We start from the raw sequence: 20,338 nt of genomic DNA, 5'->3' as shown, positions 1-20,338 counted from the left end.
CAGCGCGAGTGCCAGTGTCCTCTCTAACAGCTAATCGGCGAGAGTCCCGGATGTTGGACCCTACAAGGGTTAAAAATCAGTCTGTTTTCTTTAAATCGCCTTCTCTGACGGCTCATGTGTAGCTGTTATCTCTGATCTCCTGACCTCATAAACACTCATTATAGCTCAATTCTTATCAAACTGATATGAATATTGCTTAAGTAATTGTTTGAGATCAAGAGATAAGAGCTATGCGTGAGCTGTCAGATGATGGGATTCAAAGAAAACAGACTGTCACAGCTTGCAAACAGACTGATTTATAACCCTTGGATCTCAGATTAACCCCTAAAATGGAGGATGTCGGGTCTTTAAAGATGGCACCCGCTCTGGAACGGAGAGAACGCCATTGGAATCGGGTGACTGAGACGACTTCATCTGAGAGTCCTAAAACCCGGAAGTGTGCGCTTCCCGGGCAGGAACGCCTCCCCTGGGTGTATAATTGGGGAAGGCGTTCCATGTAAGTAATGAGCCAGAGCATCTACTAGGCTTCTAGACTCATTACTTGTATATTACAATCAGGCCAGCATGTGGCAGCACTGAATTGAATATAGTGATTTTTGTTTAGGATAATGGAGAAAATTCCATTACTCTATGCAAATTGCAATCTAATGACTGTGTTGGGGACCTAAAGAAAAAAAAAAGTTTAAAAAAATATAACAAATAGAATATAAAAATTGAAATCACCCTTTCCCCAAATTAAATTCACAATAAATAAACAATAAAAAAAATAAACATCATAGGAATCACCGTGTGCGGAAATGATAGTGCTATTAAAATTATAAAAAAATATGTCCCATATGGTGAATGGCATGATAGAAAAAACTAAAAATGGCCTATTCGCAATTTTTTTCATCACTTTACTTAACAAAAAAATGGAATAAAATGTGATCAAAAAGTCATACATGCCACAAAATGGTGTTAATAAAAACTCCAGATAGACGTAACTATAAAAAGTTTATGGGGGTCAGAATATGGCGATGAAAATAAAATAAAAAACGTTTTTTAAAGTTTTTTTTTTTTGTATTCGAATGTAAGAAAAAACTACACAAATGTGTTATCGCCGTAATCATTCCTACCCGGAGAATGAAGAGCACAAGTCAGTCTTACCGCATAGTGAACGCTGTAAAAATAAAACCCATAAAACTGTGGCGGACATGCGTTTTTTTTTTTTTTTCCCATTTGGAATTTTTTCCATCTTCCCACTACAGCCAATGCATCATTAAATGTTGCCATTAGAAAGTACAACTTGTTCCACAAAAAAAAAAAGTTCTCATATGGCTATGTGAATGGAAAAATAAAAAAGTTATGGCTCCGGGAAGGCAGGAAGTGAAAATCAAAAACATAGAAATGGATAATTGCTTCATTGGAAAGAGGTTAATAAAAAATTTTTTTTTCCCCAAAATGAGTAAAATGCAATCATATCAAAAATGGCCCCCAAGGTGTACATAGCCTTTAAAGAGGGAACCTGATCTGAGAGTCCCCAGCCTTTTGCCTGCCGTCTCTGAAGCTTGTCCTTTGTCGACTCTACAAAATGAATGGCAGTTCATGTAATACGTGGACCTGCTGGCTCCACCAGAACGAGAGCCAATGAGTGCTCACAAATCCAGAGTGGAGAGTGTTTCTGTCTATTGCTCTTTAGCCTAGGAGTGTACATGCATCACGCTAAGTGTGCATGTGTTTCCATCTGTATACTGTATGGGTTACCAAAGGTCAGTATCCTCTCATTTGCACCGTACACACGTGATGTGCTTTCACAGTGACCGCTGGACGTCATACTGAATTCCTATAAAAGACTACCAGACCGCATGAAGTCAATAGTACACTTTATTTGCAAAATTCCTAAGATAAAATCTATATACAGTGATCACTCAAGATACAATGGCCTCAGGATACAATATTTTCAGCAGACAATGGTCTTTTCTGACCCATCGTAAGTTGAAACCAGACTCAACATACAATGTCTCGGACTCAGATCCAACCAATCAAGGCCACTTCTCTGGTAAACTAGCTGGATTAGTTGCTAGTTAGTAGCTATTCCCGACTGTTATATGTAAGGACTGGTTTTATCTGTCTTAGTTATCTGCTTATTTTTCTTAAATCTTAATTTCTCGCCCATATTCCTTGGGGGACACAGGAAACCATGGGTATAGCTCTGCTCCCTAGGAGGCGTGACACTAAGCGAAAGCTGTAAGCCCCTCCTCCATCAGCTATACCCTTCAGCCTGGAGAAGAGACTGCCAGTTTTTGCTTAGTGTCCAAGGAGGCAAGACACCCCCTGCTTATGCAGGGTTGTTTTCCTATGATTTTTTATTTTTACGTTATTTGTTGTTTTTTAATTCGGTTTTTTTCTACCTACAGGGACAACAGAGGCGCATTAGACCCCTCTGTTTCTCCCGGGGTTGAGTTGCGCCAGTGCCGGTAATTCCGCACTGCCGCCTCCCCCACAGAAGACAAGGTGGACCAGGGCAGCCTCGCTCCCCTGCGTCCCGCCAGCTCAGGGTCGCCCGCACGCCAAGTCCCTCCCCCGGCTTCCTGCCACTGCGGTGCCAGGAGCTGAAGGGGCGACCCCCGCTGGATGGACTGAGGGCGAAGACAGCGTATGGTGAGAGTGGCTGCTCCAGCCTCCCCTTCCTCCCTCCCACCGCTGCTACCAACATGGCCACTGCTACATTGTCCAAGGGGACCTCCACTTCACCGCCCAACCCCGGCCCCCCCCCCCCCCCCCCCAATATCGGGACGTTACCGGGCTTAGTTGGAGGGCAGTTTATCTGGGCAAGTCCTAGAACGCTGCCTTACAGGGGACGGCTGCAGACAAGCAAGCCGTCTGCTACATCCAGGCGCGGCGGGAGCCGTTTTTCTTGGCATGAACGGCGCCATTTCATGGCCGGCACTTCAACATCCTTGGGGGTTAAAATCATTTTGCCGCGCGCGCGCGGCTCTGCTTCGGCTTCAGCGCGGCAGAGGGGGGGCGGAGCTTCCTTACATTCAGCTCCGTGCCGCTGCGCTCCGCTACTTCCGGGTTCATCTCTCTGCCATGCGATCCTGAAGCCATTCAGCTCCGTGCTGCTGCCTCTCCTCCACAGCCTCCTCAGTCTGTTCCCCTTACAGCTGCCGCTTGTATCATCCGGGTCTGGTAGGACTGTTAACCCCCTCCGTGCCACAGTACTGTTGCTTGGTTCTCACTTTAAGTGCAACATCTTTCCACCATGTCAGACCCTTCTGCAGCCGCCAAGCCATGGTACCATGCCTGTACTGCTTGTAGGGAACCCTTTCCCCGGGGGCAGTCTGATCCGCACTGTACTGCATGCCGAGCTCCACCGCAGCCTCAGTCGCCCGCTGTGTCGCTCCCTGCTTCCTCTGACCCGCCTGACTGGGCTAGATCCCTGTCCCAGGCCGTGGAAAGCCTCACTCATGTCGTGGGCCGCCTAATAGACAGGCCACCTAACCCGCAGGACGCCACTCTGACTGTCGCGCCCTCCGGGTCCACTGCTTCTGCCGCTGCAGCGGGTTCACCCTCTCCTAGTGACCCCTCCCGAGCTAGGCACTCTCAGAAGCGTATTAGAGTAGAGCGAGCCTCCTCCTCTGAGGCCTCACTCTCTCCGCCACGCGTGCGCACCCAGACGGGCCTCTCCTCTCCAAAGGATTCGCTCTCTGAAGGTGAATTGGCGGTTTCAGATTTGGAAATGGACTCGGCCCTGCCGTCCAAGCTAGCCTCAGCGATGGGCCAACTCATCTCTGATATTCGTGACACCTTTAAGGTGCAGGATGACCCCCCTAGCTCGGACGCAGCTAGCGTCTCCTTTATCAGACCCAGGCAGGCCTCAAAAGTCTTTCCAATCCACTCTGATTTCTCCTCCGTGGTGTCTAAGGCTTGGGCTCGCCCGGACGCCCGTTTTGTCAACCCAAAGAAGCTGGACATTTGCTATCCTTTTCCAGCCGATGTCGTGGCCACCTGGTCTTCCCCACCCAAGGTGGACCCCCCTGTGGCTCGGCTGTCAAAGAACACGGCCATCCCTGTTCCCGACGGGTCCTCTCTTCAGTCAGCGGAGGACCGTCGCATGGAGACCCTTTCCAAGGGCATTTTTGCTGCCTCCGGTTCTGCTCTCAGACCGGTTTTTGCCTCTGCTTGGGCAGGGAAAGCAATCTCTGCTTGGGGTGCGCAGCTGGAACAGGAGTTGGACTCAGACGTCCCCATCCAGGACCTACGTTCCTTGGCCCAGCTTATTATTCGGGCCGGGAATTTTGTCTGTGAGGCCTCCCTTGATGCGGGAGCCCTTATTGCACGCTCCTCCGCCCTGGCAGTTGCCGTCAGGAGGGAGCTCTGGCTGAAGGTCTGGAAAGCGGACGCTGCCTCCAAACGTTCCTTGGCGGGGCTACCGTTTGCGGGTTCCCGCCTTTTCGGGGTCCGCTTAGACGAACTTATTTCAGAGGCCACGGGTGGTAAAAGCACCCATCTTCCTCAACCCCAAGCCAGGGGCGCCCCCCGCGGACGCCCTGGTGCGTCTCGTTTTCGGTCCTCCCGCAGGGCCTCTGGGGCTCCCACCACAGCTGCCGCTTCGGCTCCTCCCCAGGACAAGCGTAGGAAGCCGTTTTTTCGGGCGCAGCCATCCTGGCGCAAGCCGCAGGCTGCCCGCACACCCGCAGCAAAACAGTCCTCTGCCTGAAGGCGCGCCCCCACCCACCCGGGGGGCCGGCTCCTCCTTTTCAAGGACGTCTGGATGGCTCACGTCTCCGACGCCTGGGCCCTCGAAATTGTGTCCTCCGGATACAAAATCGAATTTGCATCCCTCCCTCCGGATCGGTTCTTTCGCTCCCGCCCGCCGCGGGACCCGAAAGGCGCGGCTGCGTTCTCCGCGGCCGTTCAAGCCTTACTGGACAGGGGGGTGATTACCCCCGTTCCTCCAGAGGAAAGATTCCAAGGGTTCTACTCGAACCTCTTTGTAGTTCCCAAGAAGGGAGGTTCGGTGCGGCCCATTTTGGACCTCAAAAAGCTCAACCGTTTTCTCCTCCTTCGACGGTTTCGGATGGAGTCCCTCCGCTCCGCGGTGGCTTCCCTGGAGCAGGGAGATTTCATGTCTTCCATCGATATACAGGATGCCTACCTCCATGTTCCGGTAGCCCGGTGTCACCATCGCTTCCTTCGATTCGCCGTGGGGGACCTCCACTTCCAATTTGTCGCCCTTCCCTTTGGGCTGGCAACAGCCCCCCGGGTGTTCACCAAGGTCCTGGCCCCGGTTTTAGCCTTACTCCGTTCCAGGGGTGTTTTTCTGCTACCGTACTTGGACGATATCCTCATCAAGGCTCCGTCCCTTTCTCAAGCGGTTGCCAGCGTGGATCTCACTCTAGAGACTCTGGCGAGGTTCGGTTGGGTCATCAACTTCCCCAAGTCCTCCCTTCCCCCCTCCAGACAACTCGTCTTCCTGGGAATGCTTTTAGACACGGGAGCGGCGGAGGTACGTCTTCCCTCGGAAAAACGTCTGACCCTCCGTGGGGCGGTTCGGGGTCTCCTTCTCCACCGTCGACCGTCTTTCCGCTTCTGCATGCGGGTATTGGGGCAGATGGTTGCCTGCTTCGAGGCGATCCCATTTGCGCAGTTTCACTCCCGCCCTCTCCAACGGGCGATCCTCTCCTCCTGGGACAAATCACCGCAGTCTCTGGATCATCCCTTCCATCTTTCGCCTCCGGTGCGGTCATCTCTCCGCTGGTGGTTACAGTCCCCTCTTCTGGGCAGGTCCTTCTGCCACTCAACTGGTTGGTGGTTACAACCGATGCCAGTCTCTCGGGCTGGGGAGGCGTGTTTCCTCCCCGATCCGTCCAGGGCATTTGGTCTCCATCGGAGTCCAAACTCTCGATCAATGTCCTGGAACTGAGAGCGGCCCTTCTGTCTCTACGACACTGGACTCATCTGCTGAAGGGTCATCCAGTTCGTGTACAATCAGACAACGCCACGGCTGTGGCGTACATAAACCACCAGGGGGGCACTCGCAGCGCTGCTGCGATGCGGGAGGTCTCCAGCATTCTCCGTTGGGCGGAAGCCCACGTCCCAGCCCTATCTGCAATTTTTATTCCAGGGGTGGACAATTGGGCGGCGGACTTCCTCAGTCGCACCACCGTCGACCCCGGCGAGTGGTCTCTTCACCCGGAGGTATTCGAGGCCATTTGCCTTCGTTGGGGCATACCGGACGTGGACCTCATGGCCTCAAAATTCAATCACAAGGTCCCCGCCTATCTGTCCAGGGCCAGGGATCCGGGAGCTTGCGGAGCCGACGCCCTCGTTCTTCCTTGGCGAGGCTTCGCGCGCCCATACATATTCCCTCCCATCCCTCTCCTGCCCAAGGTCCTTCGGAAGATCGCGGCGGAAGGCGTCTCGGTGATTCTGGTCGCTCCGGACTGGCCCCGCCGGTCTTGGTATGCCGACCTCATGCTGCTCCTGGCAGACGCGCCCTGGCCGCTGCCCGCCAGGGAAGATCTTCTCTCTCAGGGACCGATCTTCCACCCGCGTTTAGGGTCCCTACGTTTGACGGCGTGGTTGTTGAGACCACCGTCCTGACACGTAGGGGTTTTTCTGCGGACGTCGTCCGCACCATGATCCGCGCCCGTAAGCCGTCCTCTTCTAGGATCTATTATAGGACCTGGAGGACCTTTTTGGGGTTCTGTGCCGATCTGGGGATTCCTCCGCTCCGCTTTTCTCTCCCCACCGTTTTGTCCTTCCTGCAGAGCGGACTGGCCCAAGGTCTAGGCCTTAGTTCTTTGAAGGGTCAGGTATCTGCGCTGTCCATTCTGTTTCAGCGCCCACTGGCCCCCCTTGGTCCTGTCAAGACCTTCCTTCAGGGCGTGGCTCACGCGGTTCCCCCGTATCGCCCTCCGGTACCGCCCTGGGACCTGAACCTGGTTCTCTCAGCGCTCCAGGCTTCTCCTTTCGAGCCTCTGCGGACGGTTTCCTTGCGACTTCTGTCCTGCAAGGTTATTTTCCTTGTAGCCATCACCTCTCTTCGGAGGGTGTCCGAATTGGCTGCACTCTCCTGTCTGGAACCTTTCCTAGTGTTCCACCAGGACAAGGTGGTTCTTCGTCCGGTCCCTTCCTTCCTTCCTAAGGTGGTCTCCGCCTTTCATCTGAACGAGGACATCGTTCTCCCCTCTTTGTGTCCTTCCCCTTCCCATCCGCGGGAGAGGAAGCTTCATCGTCTGGACGTTGTCAGGGCGCTCAAGATTTACCTGGAAGTAACCAGCTCTTTCAGGCATACTGACTCGCTCTTTGTGGTCCCGGAATGGTCGCGCAGAGGGATGGCGGCATCCAAAGTTGCTATCGCCCGTTTTGTCAAGATGGCTGTTACTGAGGCTTATCTCGCCAAGGGCAGGGTTCCTCCCCTTGGTGTTACCGCTCACTCCACTAGAGCGGTCGGGGCTTCCTGGGCTCAGAGAAATCGGGCTTCTTCGGAGCAGATTTGCAAGGCGGCCACTTGGTCCTCCTTGCACACCTTCACCAAGTTCTACAGGGTGCATACTCATGCGTCGGCTGACGCTGCTTTAGGCCGTCTGGTGTTGCAGGCGGCAGTTGATTGATGCCTCTGGTGTTGATCTAGTTTGTTCTGGTCCCTCCCTTCTGGGACTGCTCTGGAACGTCCCATGGTTTCCTGTGTCCCCCAAGGAATATGGGCGAGAAAAGGAGACTTTTGTATTACTTACCAGTAAAGTCTCTTTCTCGCTCTTCCTTGGGGGACACAGCACCCGCCCTTCATTGGGTTACAGTTGTGGTTCCGGCTTGGTTGCCCCCGTTGGGGCTCGACAGTTCTTTTTCCGGTTGGTGGTTATCTTTCACTACTTGGACACGCAACTGGCAGTCTCTTCTCCAGGCTGAAGGGTATAGCTGATGGAGGAGGGGCTTACAGCTTTCACTTAGTGTCACGCCTGCTAGGGAGCAGAGCTATACCCATGGTTTCCTGTGTCCCCCAAGGAAGAGCGAGAAAGAGACTTTACTGGTAAGTAATACAAAAGTCTCCTTTTTCTCTTATCTTGGATGACATTTTGGGGCTTTGGAACCAATTACTCAACTTACAATGGTTTCAACATACAATGGTCGTCCTGGACCCAATTAATATTGTAACTTGAGGGACCACTGTATTAAAAACAAGTGCAGGGAAAAAATGGCTGCATCAACCGGAAGGAGGCACAATGGTAACAATTCGCACAAATCCAACAAAATAATTTCAAGTTAAAGTGCAAGTGGCAGAAATGATAATACAAAATGTGAAGGACAGAATTAATTACCCATAGTGTGCCTCCACTGGGATGGTGCCAACCCCGTTTCGGCGAACCTTCAGATGAATGGGATGGCGCGCGTCTGGGTTTGCGCCATCCAGGAGGAGGCACACTATGGGTAATTTTGTATTATCATTTTTTGCATTTGCACTTTAACTTGAAATTATTTTGTTGGATTTGTGTGAATTGTTACCATTGTGCCCCCTTCCGGTTGATGCCGCCATTTTCCTGCACTTGTTTTTAATATATGGATTTTTTTTTTCTTACGAATTTTGCAAATAAAGTGTACTATTGACTTCATGCGGTCTGGTAGTCTTTTATAGGAATTTATATATATTTATTTTTGCCATAGGCATGTACGTAGTTACGTAACGTGAGATAATTCTCAATTTTATCATTAAGGGTTGAGCCTCTATTTTGGTTGGGATGTCATACTGGACTGCATTCATCAGTGATGTAATTATCATGGGGCTGCATTCTGATGCCATGACATGATTCCTTATAAGAAGCCTGGGACGGGATTGGATCCTGTCAGAGCAGAGCTTTCGTGAAATGTTTCCCTGCTTTATTCTGGTCGGATCTGATCACATTCTTGGTATTTAACATACGCTTCCAAACCGAGCTGCTTTATGGCCGTCTGCAGCTATATCCGTCTACATTATAGAGAGAGTGAGTTGAGATGGTTTATCTTCCTTGCAGTTTGCAGTGAACTTTATTTTCTCTTTTCTTTGTTCTGTTTCTTTCTTGCTTCCTAATAATCAGATGATGAAAGCCATGAACAAATCTAATGAACATGTCCTGGCCGGGGGCACATGCTTCAACCAGAAGGCAGATTCCCACTTGGTGTGCGTGCAGAACGATGACGGCAATTACCAAACACAAGCCATCAGTATTCATAAGCAGCCACGCAAAGGTAATGACCTGGAGTACATCTTTACATAAGGCCTGTATGCATTTTGTGGTCCGCAAACCGCGGATGAGGTCTGTGTGGCATCCGCATTTTTTATAGACCCATTGACTTCAAGGGTCTGCAGTCTGCATTTTGAAGCAAATCCTACGACATGTTCTGTCTTTTGCGGAATGGACATACGGATGTGGACAGGGTCCATATTTTGCAGATGCGCCAATTGTGGGCTGTAGAACTGATACAGTCGTGTGAATGTAGCCTAAAAGGCATCAAAACATTCTGGACTGGAAGATGGCAACAATGCTGATGTGACTTCTCTGTATTTCTTCAGTTACCGGTTCCAGTTTCTTTGTCTTCAGTGGAGCACTTAAGCCGTCTTCTGGCTTCCTGGCAAAGTCTAGCATTGTAGAAGGTAAGCGAGCGCAGAGAACTGGCTGACCCGTTACATGTGCACTTGGCAGCTGAAGGCATCCATGTTGGTCCCATGTTAATATGTGTCCGCATTGCTGAGAAAAATAAGCCTCTTGGAGCAACGGGGGGCATTGCCGTTACACCTAGAGGCTCTGGTCTCTCTGCAACTGCCACCACCTCTGCACTTTGACAGGGCCAGATGTGATGATGATTTCACTGCTGGCAGTTGCAGAGAGAGCAGAGCCTCTAGGTGTAATGGTAACGCCCCCGTTGCTCCTAGAGGCTCATTTGCATATATTTAAACTTCATTTCTCTCAGCAATGCGGACACGTATGAACATGGGAGCAACACAGATGTCTTCAGCTGCCAAGCGCACATGCAACAGGTCAGCCAGTGTCATAGGTGCAAATCTGCTGACAGATGCCCTTTAATGGGTTAATGAAATGACTGCTATTCTTAACCCCTTAGTGACCACTAATGCACCTTTTTACTGACGTAAACCTATAGGGTTTTAGCTAAACAGCTGGTTTTAATCAAGTACCCAAAATGGTGCATTAAAAACTAGAACTAGTCCTGCAAAAAATAAGACCTCATACAAGTATATTGATGAAAAAACAAAAAAGTTATAGCTCTTGAAATGCGATAAAAAAAATAAAATTGTGTGGTCACTAAGGGGTTAATATGTCTTACAGCAGGTATCCGTTGTGATAGCAAGAGCTTCCAAATACTATATGACACGAAATGTCCTTTATTAATGAATGTTATATTCTATGCTTCGTAATGTTTCGTTTTCGGCCTTTTGTCGATCTGATTGGAGTGAAAAATAGAAGACCGAAAGATCGACTGTAATCTATGGGGTGAAACGCGTAGTAACTGTACAGTTTCCCTGCGACGCCAACGGACGGGAAATAATGCATTACATATTCACTATAGAAATCGGTGAAGCGCTTGGATGCTCCGGGTCCTTCACAGACAGGGGGGAGAGAGATGCTTTTTCTAGTTGCTCTCCACTCTTGTTAATTGAAGAGGGCCCTGAGTGAGGAATTCCCACATTGACCCCAAGCCATTGCCATTCCGACGCTAGTTTGGTGCCCTGTTGCTCTTCCCTTCCTGGTCCAGGCTCGATACGCAGGAAATGCCTGGAAATGTCTGCACTGTATGGGAATTCAGTGCCCATAGACACACTCCTCTGTGTGAAATATGTATGCTGTATGACATACTTTTTTTAGTGTATGCTTCTGCATAAAAAAGTGCAATTGATTGCACTTTTCAATACCAGGAAAATAGTAGGCTAACATACAACCCAGACAGATGCCAGGTGAATGGGGGCTTACATAGACATTCGGCGTGTGTCATAAACATGTTGAGAACAAAACCCATTGTTAATGGCATTTGTAGAGGTCATATAATCAAAGCGAATAGATCATGTTCTCCATTATTCATTCTCTGTGTGTAGACGGAGTGATGGTTCAGATCACAGCGGAGAGCATGGATGCCCTAAGACAAGCCTTGCGGGAGATGAAAGATTTCACCATCACTTGTGGGAAGGCGGATGCCGAGGAGACGCAGGAACACGTCTATGTACAATGGGTGGAAGATGACAAAAACTTCAACAAGGGGTAAGAAGCTGTGAGGTGTGCAGTACTGTATTATATGGATGGAAACATGGCTATTCTGGTCATCTGTGTGGCTTGTTGTATCCAATCTGCTCTCTTTCCATAGTGTTTCCAGCCCAATTGATGGCAAAGCCTTGGAGTCTGTAACCAGCATCAAGATTTCCCATGGCTCCGAATACAAAGCCAATGGCAAAATCATTCGTTGGACTGAGGTATGGATTTTGGACGTATTGAGACAGGGAAAGAGGCTAATATAATATAGAACACAGGAGAAGGGACATCCCAAAATTATGCTAAAATCTGAGCGTAACATTAATTCATGGCTTCTTTTACCGTGCACGGCATGTACTACCACTACCCATTGCTCACTGCACTTGCAAACTAACGGCCCCTTTACATTGCTCAACGAGCAGACGAATGTCGGGAAGGAAGGGTTCCTGGCTCGTCAGTGAAGGAGAAACTGTATTTACCTGCAGCGATATCCTCTACGGTATACGAAGGAGCGATCGCTAATTCTCTCACTTGCTCCATACACAATCATTGTTTGCCGGCAGCAGAGTGTTTGTTTACACAGCACGATCTATTGCAGGAAGATGAATTAGATGACCACATGAACGATCGTTTTGGCAGATTGTTACTGGCAGATTATCGCTAACGAGCATTCTTACGAATGCTTGTTAGAGATAATCTGCTCGATGTTCGGGCAGTGTAGAAGGGCCTTAAAGGGCATCTGTCAGCAGTTTTGCACCTATGACACTGGCTGACCTGTTACATGTGCGCTTGGCAGCTGAAGGCATCTGTGTTGGTCCTATGTTCATATGTGCCCGCATTGCTGAGAAAAATTATGTTTTAATAAATGCAAATGAGCCTCTAGGAGCAACGGGGGAGTTGCCATTACACCTAGAGGCTCTGCTCCCTCTGCATTTTGATAGGACCAGGTGTGATCACATTTACACTACCTGGCCCTATAGAGGGTGTGGAACTTGCAGAGATACAGTGAATTCGCTGATACAGTGAAATGTTTCCATTGAGATCTTGAAAAGTATCCTCTGTGTAATCATTAAGCTTTCCTTAAAACTACAAAACCCATTTGAAAAGGAAACAAGCTGTAAGTCACATTTGTGCTAGACCTGCAGCCCTCCAGTTGTTGCGAAACTACAACTCCCAGCATGCCTGGACAGCATACAGCTATTAAGGCATTCTGAGAGTTGTAGTTTTGCAGCAGCTGGAGGGCCACAGGTTGAGCAGCCCTGGTTCCATAACTTTTCCCTCTCGCAGGTATTTTTCTTGGACACTGAGGAACAGCAGAGTGGCCTTAGTGATCCCGCCGACCACAGTAGACTGACCGAAAATGTGGCCAAAGCTTTCTGTCTTGCACTTTGTCCACATCTCAAGCTACTAAAAGAAGATGGGATGACCAGACTGGGGTTGCGGGTCACTCTGGACTCGGACCAGGTGAGATTCAATATCAGGGTTGTGGGTACTATGATGACGGAGTGAAGCTTAACCACAAAATTGGCTTGTATTTGTGTTTTATTTTTTAGGTCGGATACCAAGCAGGAAGTAACGGGCAACCTCTGCCTCCTCGCTACACCCATGATTTGGACAGTGCCTTGGTGCCAGTGATACATGGGGGCACATGCCAGATAAATGAGGGCCCAGTAACCATGGAACTCATTTTTTATATCTTGGAAAACATCTCATAGGGATGAAATAAGTGCGTCCTCAAAAAAAAAAAAAAAAAAGACAAACTGCCGCTGGCTGAACCATTTGCACTTTAATCATGGAAGATTCATGTGTTTTTTTTCTTTTGCTAACACTAGTAGTAGGTCAGGGGGCGAGAGGCGGACACAAGAATGCTTTAAACCTTCTATGCATTGCCAATGTACAGTGTCAGGTTGCAAAGAGAGGGCGAGCGGTGACATAGAAAATCTGCCGATCCCTGAGATTCGTTACACAGGAGATCCTGGATGATGCAGAAAGACCCTCATAAGTGCAAGGCAACGAACGTCCTACATACAATCAGGAATCTCACTCTGACCTCATTGATATCATCGCTGCAAACGTTTTCTGCTCGCGTACTATATCACTGTTTCATCCTCTTCAAGTTTACACTGTTTAAGAGCAGCCTGAACCTCCTAACCGGTTTTGGTTTGTATCCTTATGTACAATGCATGGCAAGGAAGACCGAGATACATGGCCTGTAAGTGTTGATATCACCTCCCAGCGCAAGTGCATGAAACCAGTTGCTGATCGCTGCGCTGGTTCTTATTAGCAAAGGGCAGCAATATTATTTTATACTATTCAGGTCATTTATTTTTTGTCCACGTTGTCGTCTCATGGATTAGGGTTCATTGAACTGCGTGGAGAACAGAAGAAAACCGCCGTTCCGTGTCGGAGGCAAGCAGATCTGAGACGATGCGTTAAGCAGCTGATTTCCAAACCCATACCCGACCCTGCGATCCACCGGTGGACGGTGATGAGGTTACGTTTACATTACATGTTCGTCTTCGAGACCACAGGCTGCACTCTACAGTTCTGAACACTGCGTTCCGGTATTGGCAATCCTACGACAGCTGCAGTATTTCTGCCCGCGTGGCCACCAGACAGGATTCGTCCTGACACTATCCATAGAGCAGGACTGTTACGGGGCGGCCATGGTTTAATGCACCAAATAAACTGCTTTAATTTATGTACATGAATTTCAGCCTCTGGAGAGCGATCCCGACTCGCTCTCCTCTACCCGGTTGTCTGTTATCCTTCCCATATTTATTCACCATGTTAGTGTCCCAGTATTACATCTGTCATTTCATAAATTTACTGCGTCGTTACAGTAATTTACGTTCTCCAGCATCTAAGTGAACATATTCTGTTCCTGGTATAGAAAGTCACGGTATTCTTACTGATCTCTTCTCCCCTGACGTGTATGTTTTTTAGTAAATCCTTGTAATCACCACAAATTGACAGTTTTTGCATTGTGTCTTTCATCTGTTATTCCTCCTGGAAATATGTGAGTAAATTGCTGGTTGTCACCCTTGTTGGACTGGCCCACCAGCATACCAGAGGATCTTGCGGTGAGCCCAAGCTCCGACCATAATGCACCCCAAATAAAATGCGCAGAGGATAGACCCTCATTTTCTCTGGTGGACCCAAGGGACTTCAGTCGGACAATGGTTGTCACCATTCTTCTCATGTGCATATACTTTAACCAAAGACCCTATTAAAAGGGTTGTCCCACTAAAAATATTCTACGTTTTTCAAACCAGTCCTGTTCACTGATGTTGATGTACAGGCTCAGTCCCATCCTTCAACTGCCACCAGCTGCAGCAGAAAGGACATGCTCCCCGAGCTGTGAAAGGGAGAGAGCTGCAGCAGAAAGTGCACGCCCCCTGAGCTGCCTGCTTGAAATAACTCTAGCAGAGCAATTGGAGCTATGAATGTGGAGATCACTAGATCCATGTGAGGTACAGGGCTTGTTCCAAGTTTGTTAGAAAGAGACTGTCGTGTCCTATATGAGGTCTGATTTTCATTTTTTATTTACATTAATCATGACATAACCTTTCTAACATAGGAAAGAGTTGTCCATATATTCATACATTTCCAGGAGGAGTAACAAAGGAATGGCACAATGCAGAGTTCTAATGCTGGTGTTTCATGCTGAATGCAAGTAAGTTAGTAAAGCAGACATGTCAGACAATGGTGACGGGTCCTCTGAAGAGGTGTCATCTATTTTCTCAACTTCTGGTCAGACCCTGGCAGTAATCAATTTGATCCCCCGATGGGTACGTCCTATACAGGGAGGCCCCGATGCTCCACTGGATGGTAAGTAAAGATCCCCTTTAGGCTGGATTCACACACAGCATTTTTATTTATTTTTTTTGGTGGCATTTGTTGCCGTTTTGTAACAGTTTTTCCTTTGTCCAAAATGATGCAGAGGGATGTTACCTTAAAATCAGCAGCCGATTATTGAAAAGTGTATTTTAAATTATTATTTTTTTTGGACTAAATGTATCATGCTTTCATTATGGCGCTTCCCCCCCCCATAGGCTTCTTCATAGGACTTAAAAAAAACACAAAAAAACTGAAAACACTCCCAAAAATGCTTAAAATTCATTGCCTTTATTATGTATTTAAAACACTAACTAACAAAGTAGTGCAAGTGAAGAAGCCGTAAAAGCGGGTTTTCCTGGACCAATCTATTGATGGCCTTATCCATAGAGTAGATCATAGGTATCGGATCGCTGGCAGGCCGATACCTGGCACCCTTTACAGATGGGATGTTAGCGGCAGCTTCAGTTCCAGAGGTAAACCGTGTACGGAGCTTCCATTCCCTTAAAGGGAACTTGTCAGCAGAAAGTGACCTATTGTTTAAATCTCGTTTTTACGTTTAATGTATTTTTAAAGAATGTTGATGGTTATTTTTAATTTTTCATGTCCGTATCTATAATTAATCAAAAAGCATAAAATCCTGCAGTTTTCGAACTGGCCACGAATCATAATAATAGGCGCCACTGTAGATTATACTTGCCCCGCTCCCCAGCACCCGTGTCGCTTCTGATGCCCGCACGGCCACCGCTGCATCTCCCAGTCGCACGGATCAAAACATCCAGTAGCAGGCCACGACGGGAACGAGCCTCCCTAGCATCACGGGTGACGCTAGGGAGGCTCGTTCCCATCGCGGCCTGCTAGTGGCTGCCCCACGCCCACGCCGCATCCATGTGACAGGGAGATGCAGTGGTGGCCGTGCGGGCATTAGAAGTGACGCGGGTGCTGGAGAGCGAGGCAAGTACAATCTGTGTGAGGGGCCCACGCATTTGGTGGGGGCATTATAGGTCATGTATAACTCCTTTAAGAAAATTGCTTTGCGGCAGCCCCATGGTCCATAGACACAATGGTCAGGAGGGGAGCTCATTGACTTCTATGGTAGAGTTTTCTAGGCTCTGTGACCTGTGCAGAGGTCATTGTACAAGGACAGAATAGATAAGAAATTCTGCCATCAGAAAATAAAAGCAGGTTAGAAAAAAGTTTGTACCGCTATCTGGCAGATAAAATTTTGGTGACATTTCCTTTAAATAGGAGCATCAGCTGCAGTACCTGAAAATGGCCACGGTGTTCTTGCTCTGTACATTGTTTACTTCAACAATTGCACTGCTGCTGCTGATCATGGGGGCGCCAGGTGTCGGACCCCCAAACAATATGGTTAACCTACCCTGTGGGTTAGGTCATCAGATTGTACTCCTCAGGAAAACCCTTTAAGAAGGTCTTAGCTCGACTATAAGGATTACTTATTTTATAATTCCGGGTTCTAAGCCCAGAGGTGTCTTGAGTAGAGATGATTGCTATAAGTAAAGTATGTTACTTTAAGAAATATGAGCTGCCAACATGTTAATCTCCTAAAAGGGTTATCCCTCCACCCCCAAAAAAAATAAAAAAATACAAATTTGCCCGCTGTTGACAGGGTAGGTGATTAATGTTGGATCTCTGGGGGTCCCACCACTGAGACACCCAGTGATCGCGAGAATGAAGGGGTCCAGGTCCTGTCTTTAAATGGAGTGGTAGTGCGCATGTCCGTTCACTGCTCCATTGATTTGTATGGACCTGCTGTAGACAATGCTATGGACGTCAATGATACCGCTGACCAACATGTGCATTACCGCTTGATTTAGACAGCGGCTGCGGGGACCCTCCGTTCTCGTGATTGCTAGGGCTGCTGGTGACGTAGATAGGGAATCGGGTTCATCCATTGGCTTTTTTTATTTTTTTATTTTTATAAACTGAAGGTTTTTGAGATCTCAAAGGAACCTGTCACATTGAGTATGCGTCCGGTCTGTGGGCAGCTTGATATATGGTTTAGTGGGAAAAGATTAAGTTAAACTAGCATTAATTTCACTTTAAAGGGGTTTTCCAAATTTTTTTATTTTTTTTTGACTGATGACCTATCCTCTTGATAGGCCATCAGTATCTGATCTGCACTGGATTTAGTGCAGTGGTTTTTTTGCAGCTTTCCCTAGGCCATGTGATATCACGTCCATCAGTCATGTCCTAGGAGTAGCTCAGCCCCCTTGAAGTGAATGGGGCTGAGTGCGATATCATGCACAGGTGCTATACAATATACGGCGCTGTGCACGCTGAGAAGGTGCTACCGGTGCCTTCTCAAACAGCTGATTGGCAGGGGTCCCGGGTGTCAGACCTAGAGATGAGCGAATTTCATATTTTGGAACTCGTTCACACTTCGTTTGGTGGTAAAAGGTGAATTGCGTTATGGATTCCGTTACCACTGACCATAACTTAATTCTATGACGGAATGCATAACGGAATGCCTTTAGAGGCATTCCGTCATAATAGAAGTCTATTATTCATTGTGTATCTGCTGCGTGGCCCTTTTTGCTGTGGCCCTAGATCAGTAGCACCCGTGTGCACATTTATATACCCGGGGTTATATTCCATTTCACTTCTGATGTAGCTGGCACGGTCATTTCAGCGTTACATAAATGTGCTATTTCTCTGCAACGCCTGAACCACCATGATGGTCTGACCCGGCTGCTGCTCGGAATGCCCAAAGAGCCATATCCATAGAATAGGCCATGTTGTAGCAATATCCTGGGATTATGCAATCACTTTATGGATGGCGGGGAGGGGGGTGGATTTTGGAACCTAAAAGCAGTATTATATATAATATAGGATTAACTTCATGGTCGTGTATATGGGGAAAGTCGTTGGGATAGTTAATATGCAAAATGAATAGTCATTACTTAGCCTCGTGGTTATCCTTAGATACATCTCTGATGACCGCTCCCAGCAGCCCTTCCCATCTACTCCTCCAGTCACTGGTCCCAGTATCATAGCCCCTCCTGTGTGTACATAAGACTTTCTACAATGCCGATTCTCAGTCGCTGTAAATCTGGGATATTATAGAAGAAATCTCTCTGCCTTTGTAACTCTGAGAATGTCTTATCTGTTGGACAATTAAACATGCCATCTGTCTTGTGTGTCCTGGATCCTGTTTTTTTATTTATTTATTTTTTATTTCCTGTGTGTTTGTTTCTTGTCCGTGATATCACTAGCGTTCCTAAACGGCACGCTGCCGGAAATGTCCATTTAATTTCCATGCCTACCGGTCGCTTTCTATATGCTGCAGAAGGGACGGTGAAATGTGGGGGAGGCAGGTTTTTATTATAAGGTCCGGTGCTTGTGCGTGGTCTTGTGGCCCAGTTCCTAGGACTGTGCTGCAATACCGGACACAACCTGTGGACGGAAGTGGTGCATTTTCTAGAGGAAAAGGATGAGGATTTTGCAGTAGGAAATATATGGAGTCCACGTTAATCTGTTTTATGTTTTAGAAATAGTTGGCAACTCCCAGCATCCTCTTTTCACTTGTATAGGAGTTACAAGAACAGCTGAGTAAGTGTGCATGCTGGGAGTTGTAGTTTCACACCAGCTGGAGTGGCGAAGGTTGCTGATTCTTGCATTAGAGGCTCCCTGATTTGCATTTCAGACTGGGAAAGGGTCCTAGCTGTAGTGTTCCTCAATTGGTTTAATAGCAGTAAGCCTACCCCCCTCCCCAAAAAAAAAAAAATAATCCCTGCATAATCACTACTTTCCCACAGAGGTCTGGTTTGCACAATCGGATCATATACATACGGTACATGTTTGGATTATATAAGATGCAGGTTTTATAAGCCATTTCAATCTTACATATTGGGATGTTCTAGATCTGATTGAGCACCTTTACAGTAAATGCAGACATGGCAGATTTGGGGTCACGTCTGTAGCAGTTGCATGGTTTTTTGCAAGTCACATTCAGATGAACGGGATAGTCAGACGTTTCAGCAACAAATCTGCAGTGTGTGAATTCACCCTTGGGCTACTTGCAGAATATGAACCTTTTTCCCGTGCGGAAAAAAACTCAGCATAGTACAGTACCAGCAAAGGTGTATGAGATTCAAGAAATCTTATGTACCCTGTACTAATGTTTTTTTCTGCCTAGAAATTAATCTGCCATGCTGATTTCCAGCTCCGCAGCATGTCCATTATATTTGTGGTTTTAGCTGCAGATTCCGCCCTTTTCAAATCAAGGGGGAGATCTGCAGCAAAATGGCCCCAACCAGTTTTTGGTGCAAAAATGCAAAGAAATTAGCACGGAAATTTGGGTGGCTCTTCTGCACATTCCCCCATACCAGTGTACAGGTACCCTTACTGGGATTGTATGTGATACGAAACACATGGCTACCTTTTTCTAGAATGGAGATGGAGGGGGGGGGGGGGGGGGGGCGGGCGCGGCGGCGCGCTATGCTGTACAACAGGTCCTAATCTTAGACCTAAGCAGCATGATTTACTGAACCCTTTATTTCATAAACTGTACTCCTGTCACCGATGATGGGCTTATAGTGCATTTGCCACCCTGTCAGGAAAGCTCTCATTTTGAGCGAGACCATTTGAATCAATGTACTGCTGTTGGGTGCACTTTCCATGCCCGGCCATCGTTGTGTAAGGTCACTTGGACGAACCTTTATAACAGTCAAAAACTACCCAATTTTATGGTGTCCTCTTAAGATTTGTCATCAACCTTACTTGGTATATGAGATGTTTTTTTTTTTTTAGGGGGTGACACCCCTGTGCCTCCTGTGTATGCACGGATTGGTCCATTTTCTATGTTGACTGTTGCATGCAATAAGTTTGCTGCATAAATACATATGATGGATGGCACATAGTGACAATTTCCTCACTGTTTTCCTAAGGAGGGGTTGTCTACGATTGGAGAATGGGATCTGCTTTTTATTTTCCCGAAGCAGCGCCTTTCTTGCCCATCGACACATTAGATATTAGAATGCAGCTCAATTGCATTCGGGCAACACCAGACACAGTCAGCGGTCAAGAATGGTGCGGCGTTAGGAGGAGGGGGGTAAGCAGACCCTATTTTCCAATCCTGGACAACCCCTTAAATCACAACACACGATTGCTTTAATTTATGCAAACATCTGGGGAGAGTTGGCTAGTAGATGTGTGCCTGGCAGGTATGATACCTATTCTCCCATGTACAGTGCATTCAGAGGGTATCTAAGCATGTGACGACTGCATGGCTATCACTGGATTTTTACAAGCTCCCC

The 20,338-nt window shown here is 47.8% G+C and overlaps 1 protein-coding gene across 1 annotated transcript in view; it reads left to right on the top strand.

The window, feature by feature from the left end:
• Positions 1 to 13,569, top strand: part of ZFYVE9 (zinc finger FYVE-type containing 9) — a 45,199-nt gene extending 31,630 nt beyond the window's left edge. The window contains exons 13-18 of the mRNA XM_040406919.1: positions 9,060 to 9,210; positions 9,536 to 9,616; positions 11,072 to 11,234; positions 11,338 to 11,443; positions 12,510 to 12,686; positions 12,776 to 13,569. Of these exons, the coding sequence (XP_040262853.1) occupies positions 9,060 to 9,210; positions 9,536 to 9,616; positions 11,072 to 11,234; positions 11,338 to 11,443; positions 12,510 to 12,686; positions 12,776 to 12,937 (840 nt within the window). The 3' untranslated portion in view covers positions 12,938 to 13,569. The remainder of the gene's footprint in view (positions 1 to 9,059; positions 9,211 to 9,535; positions 9,617 to 11,071; positions 11,235 to 11,337; positions 11,444 to 12,509; positions 12,687 to 12,775) is intronic.
• Positions 13,570 to 20,338: the final 6,769 nt, after the last annotated feature.

The sequence above is a fragment of the Bufo bufo genome, chromosome 9 (genome assembly GCF_905171765.1).
Source record: "Bufo bufo chromosome 9, aBufBuf1.1, whole genome shotgun sequence".
In the NCBI taxonomy this organism is placed as follows: domain Eukaryota; kingdom Metazoa; phylum Chordata; class Amphibia; order Anura; family Bufonidae; genus Bufo; species Bufo bufo.
Note: the sequence above shows the minus strand (reverse complement) of the source record. Positions and strands in the feature narration are given on the sequence as shown.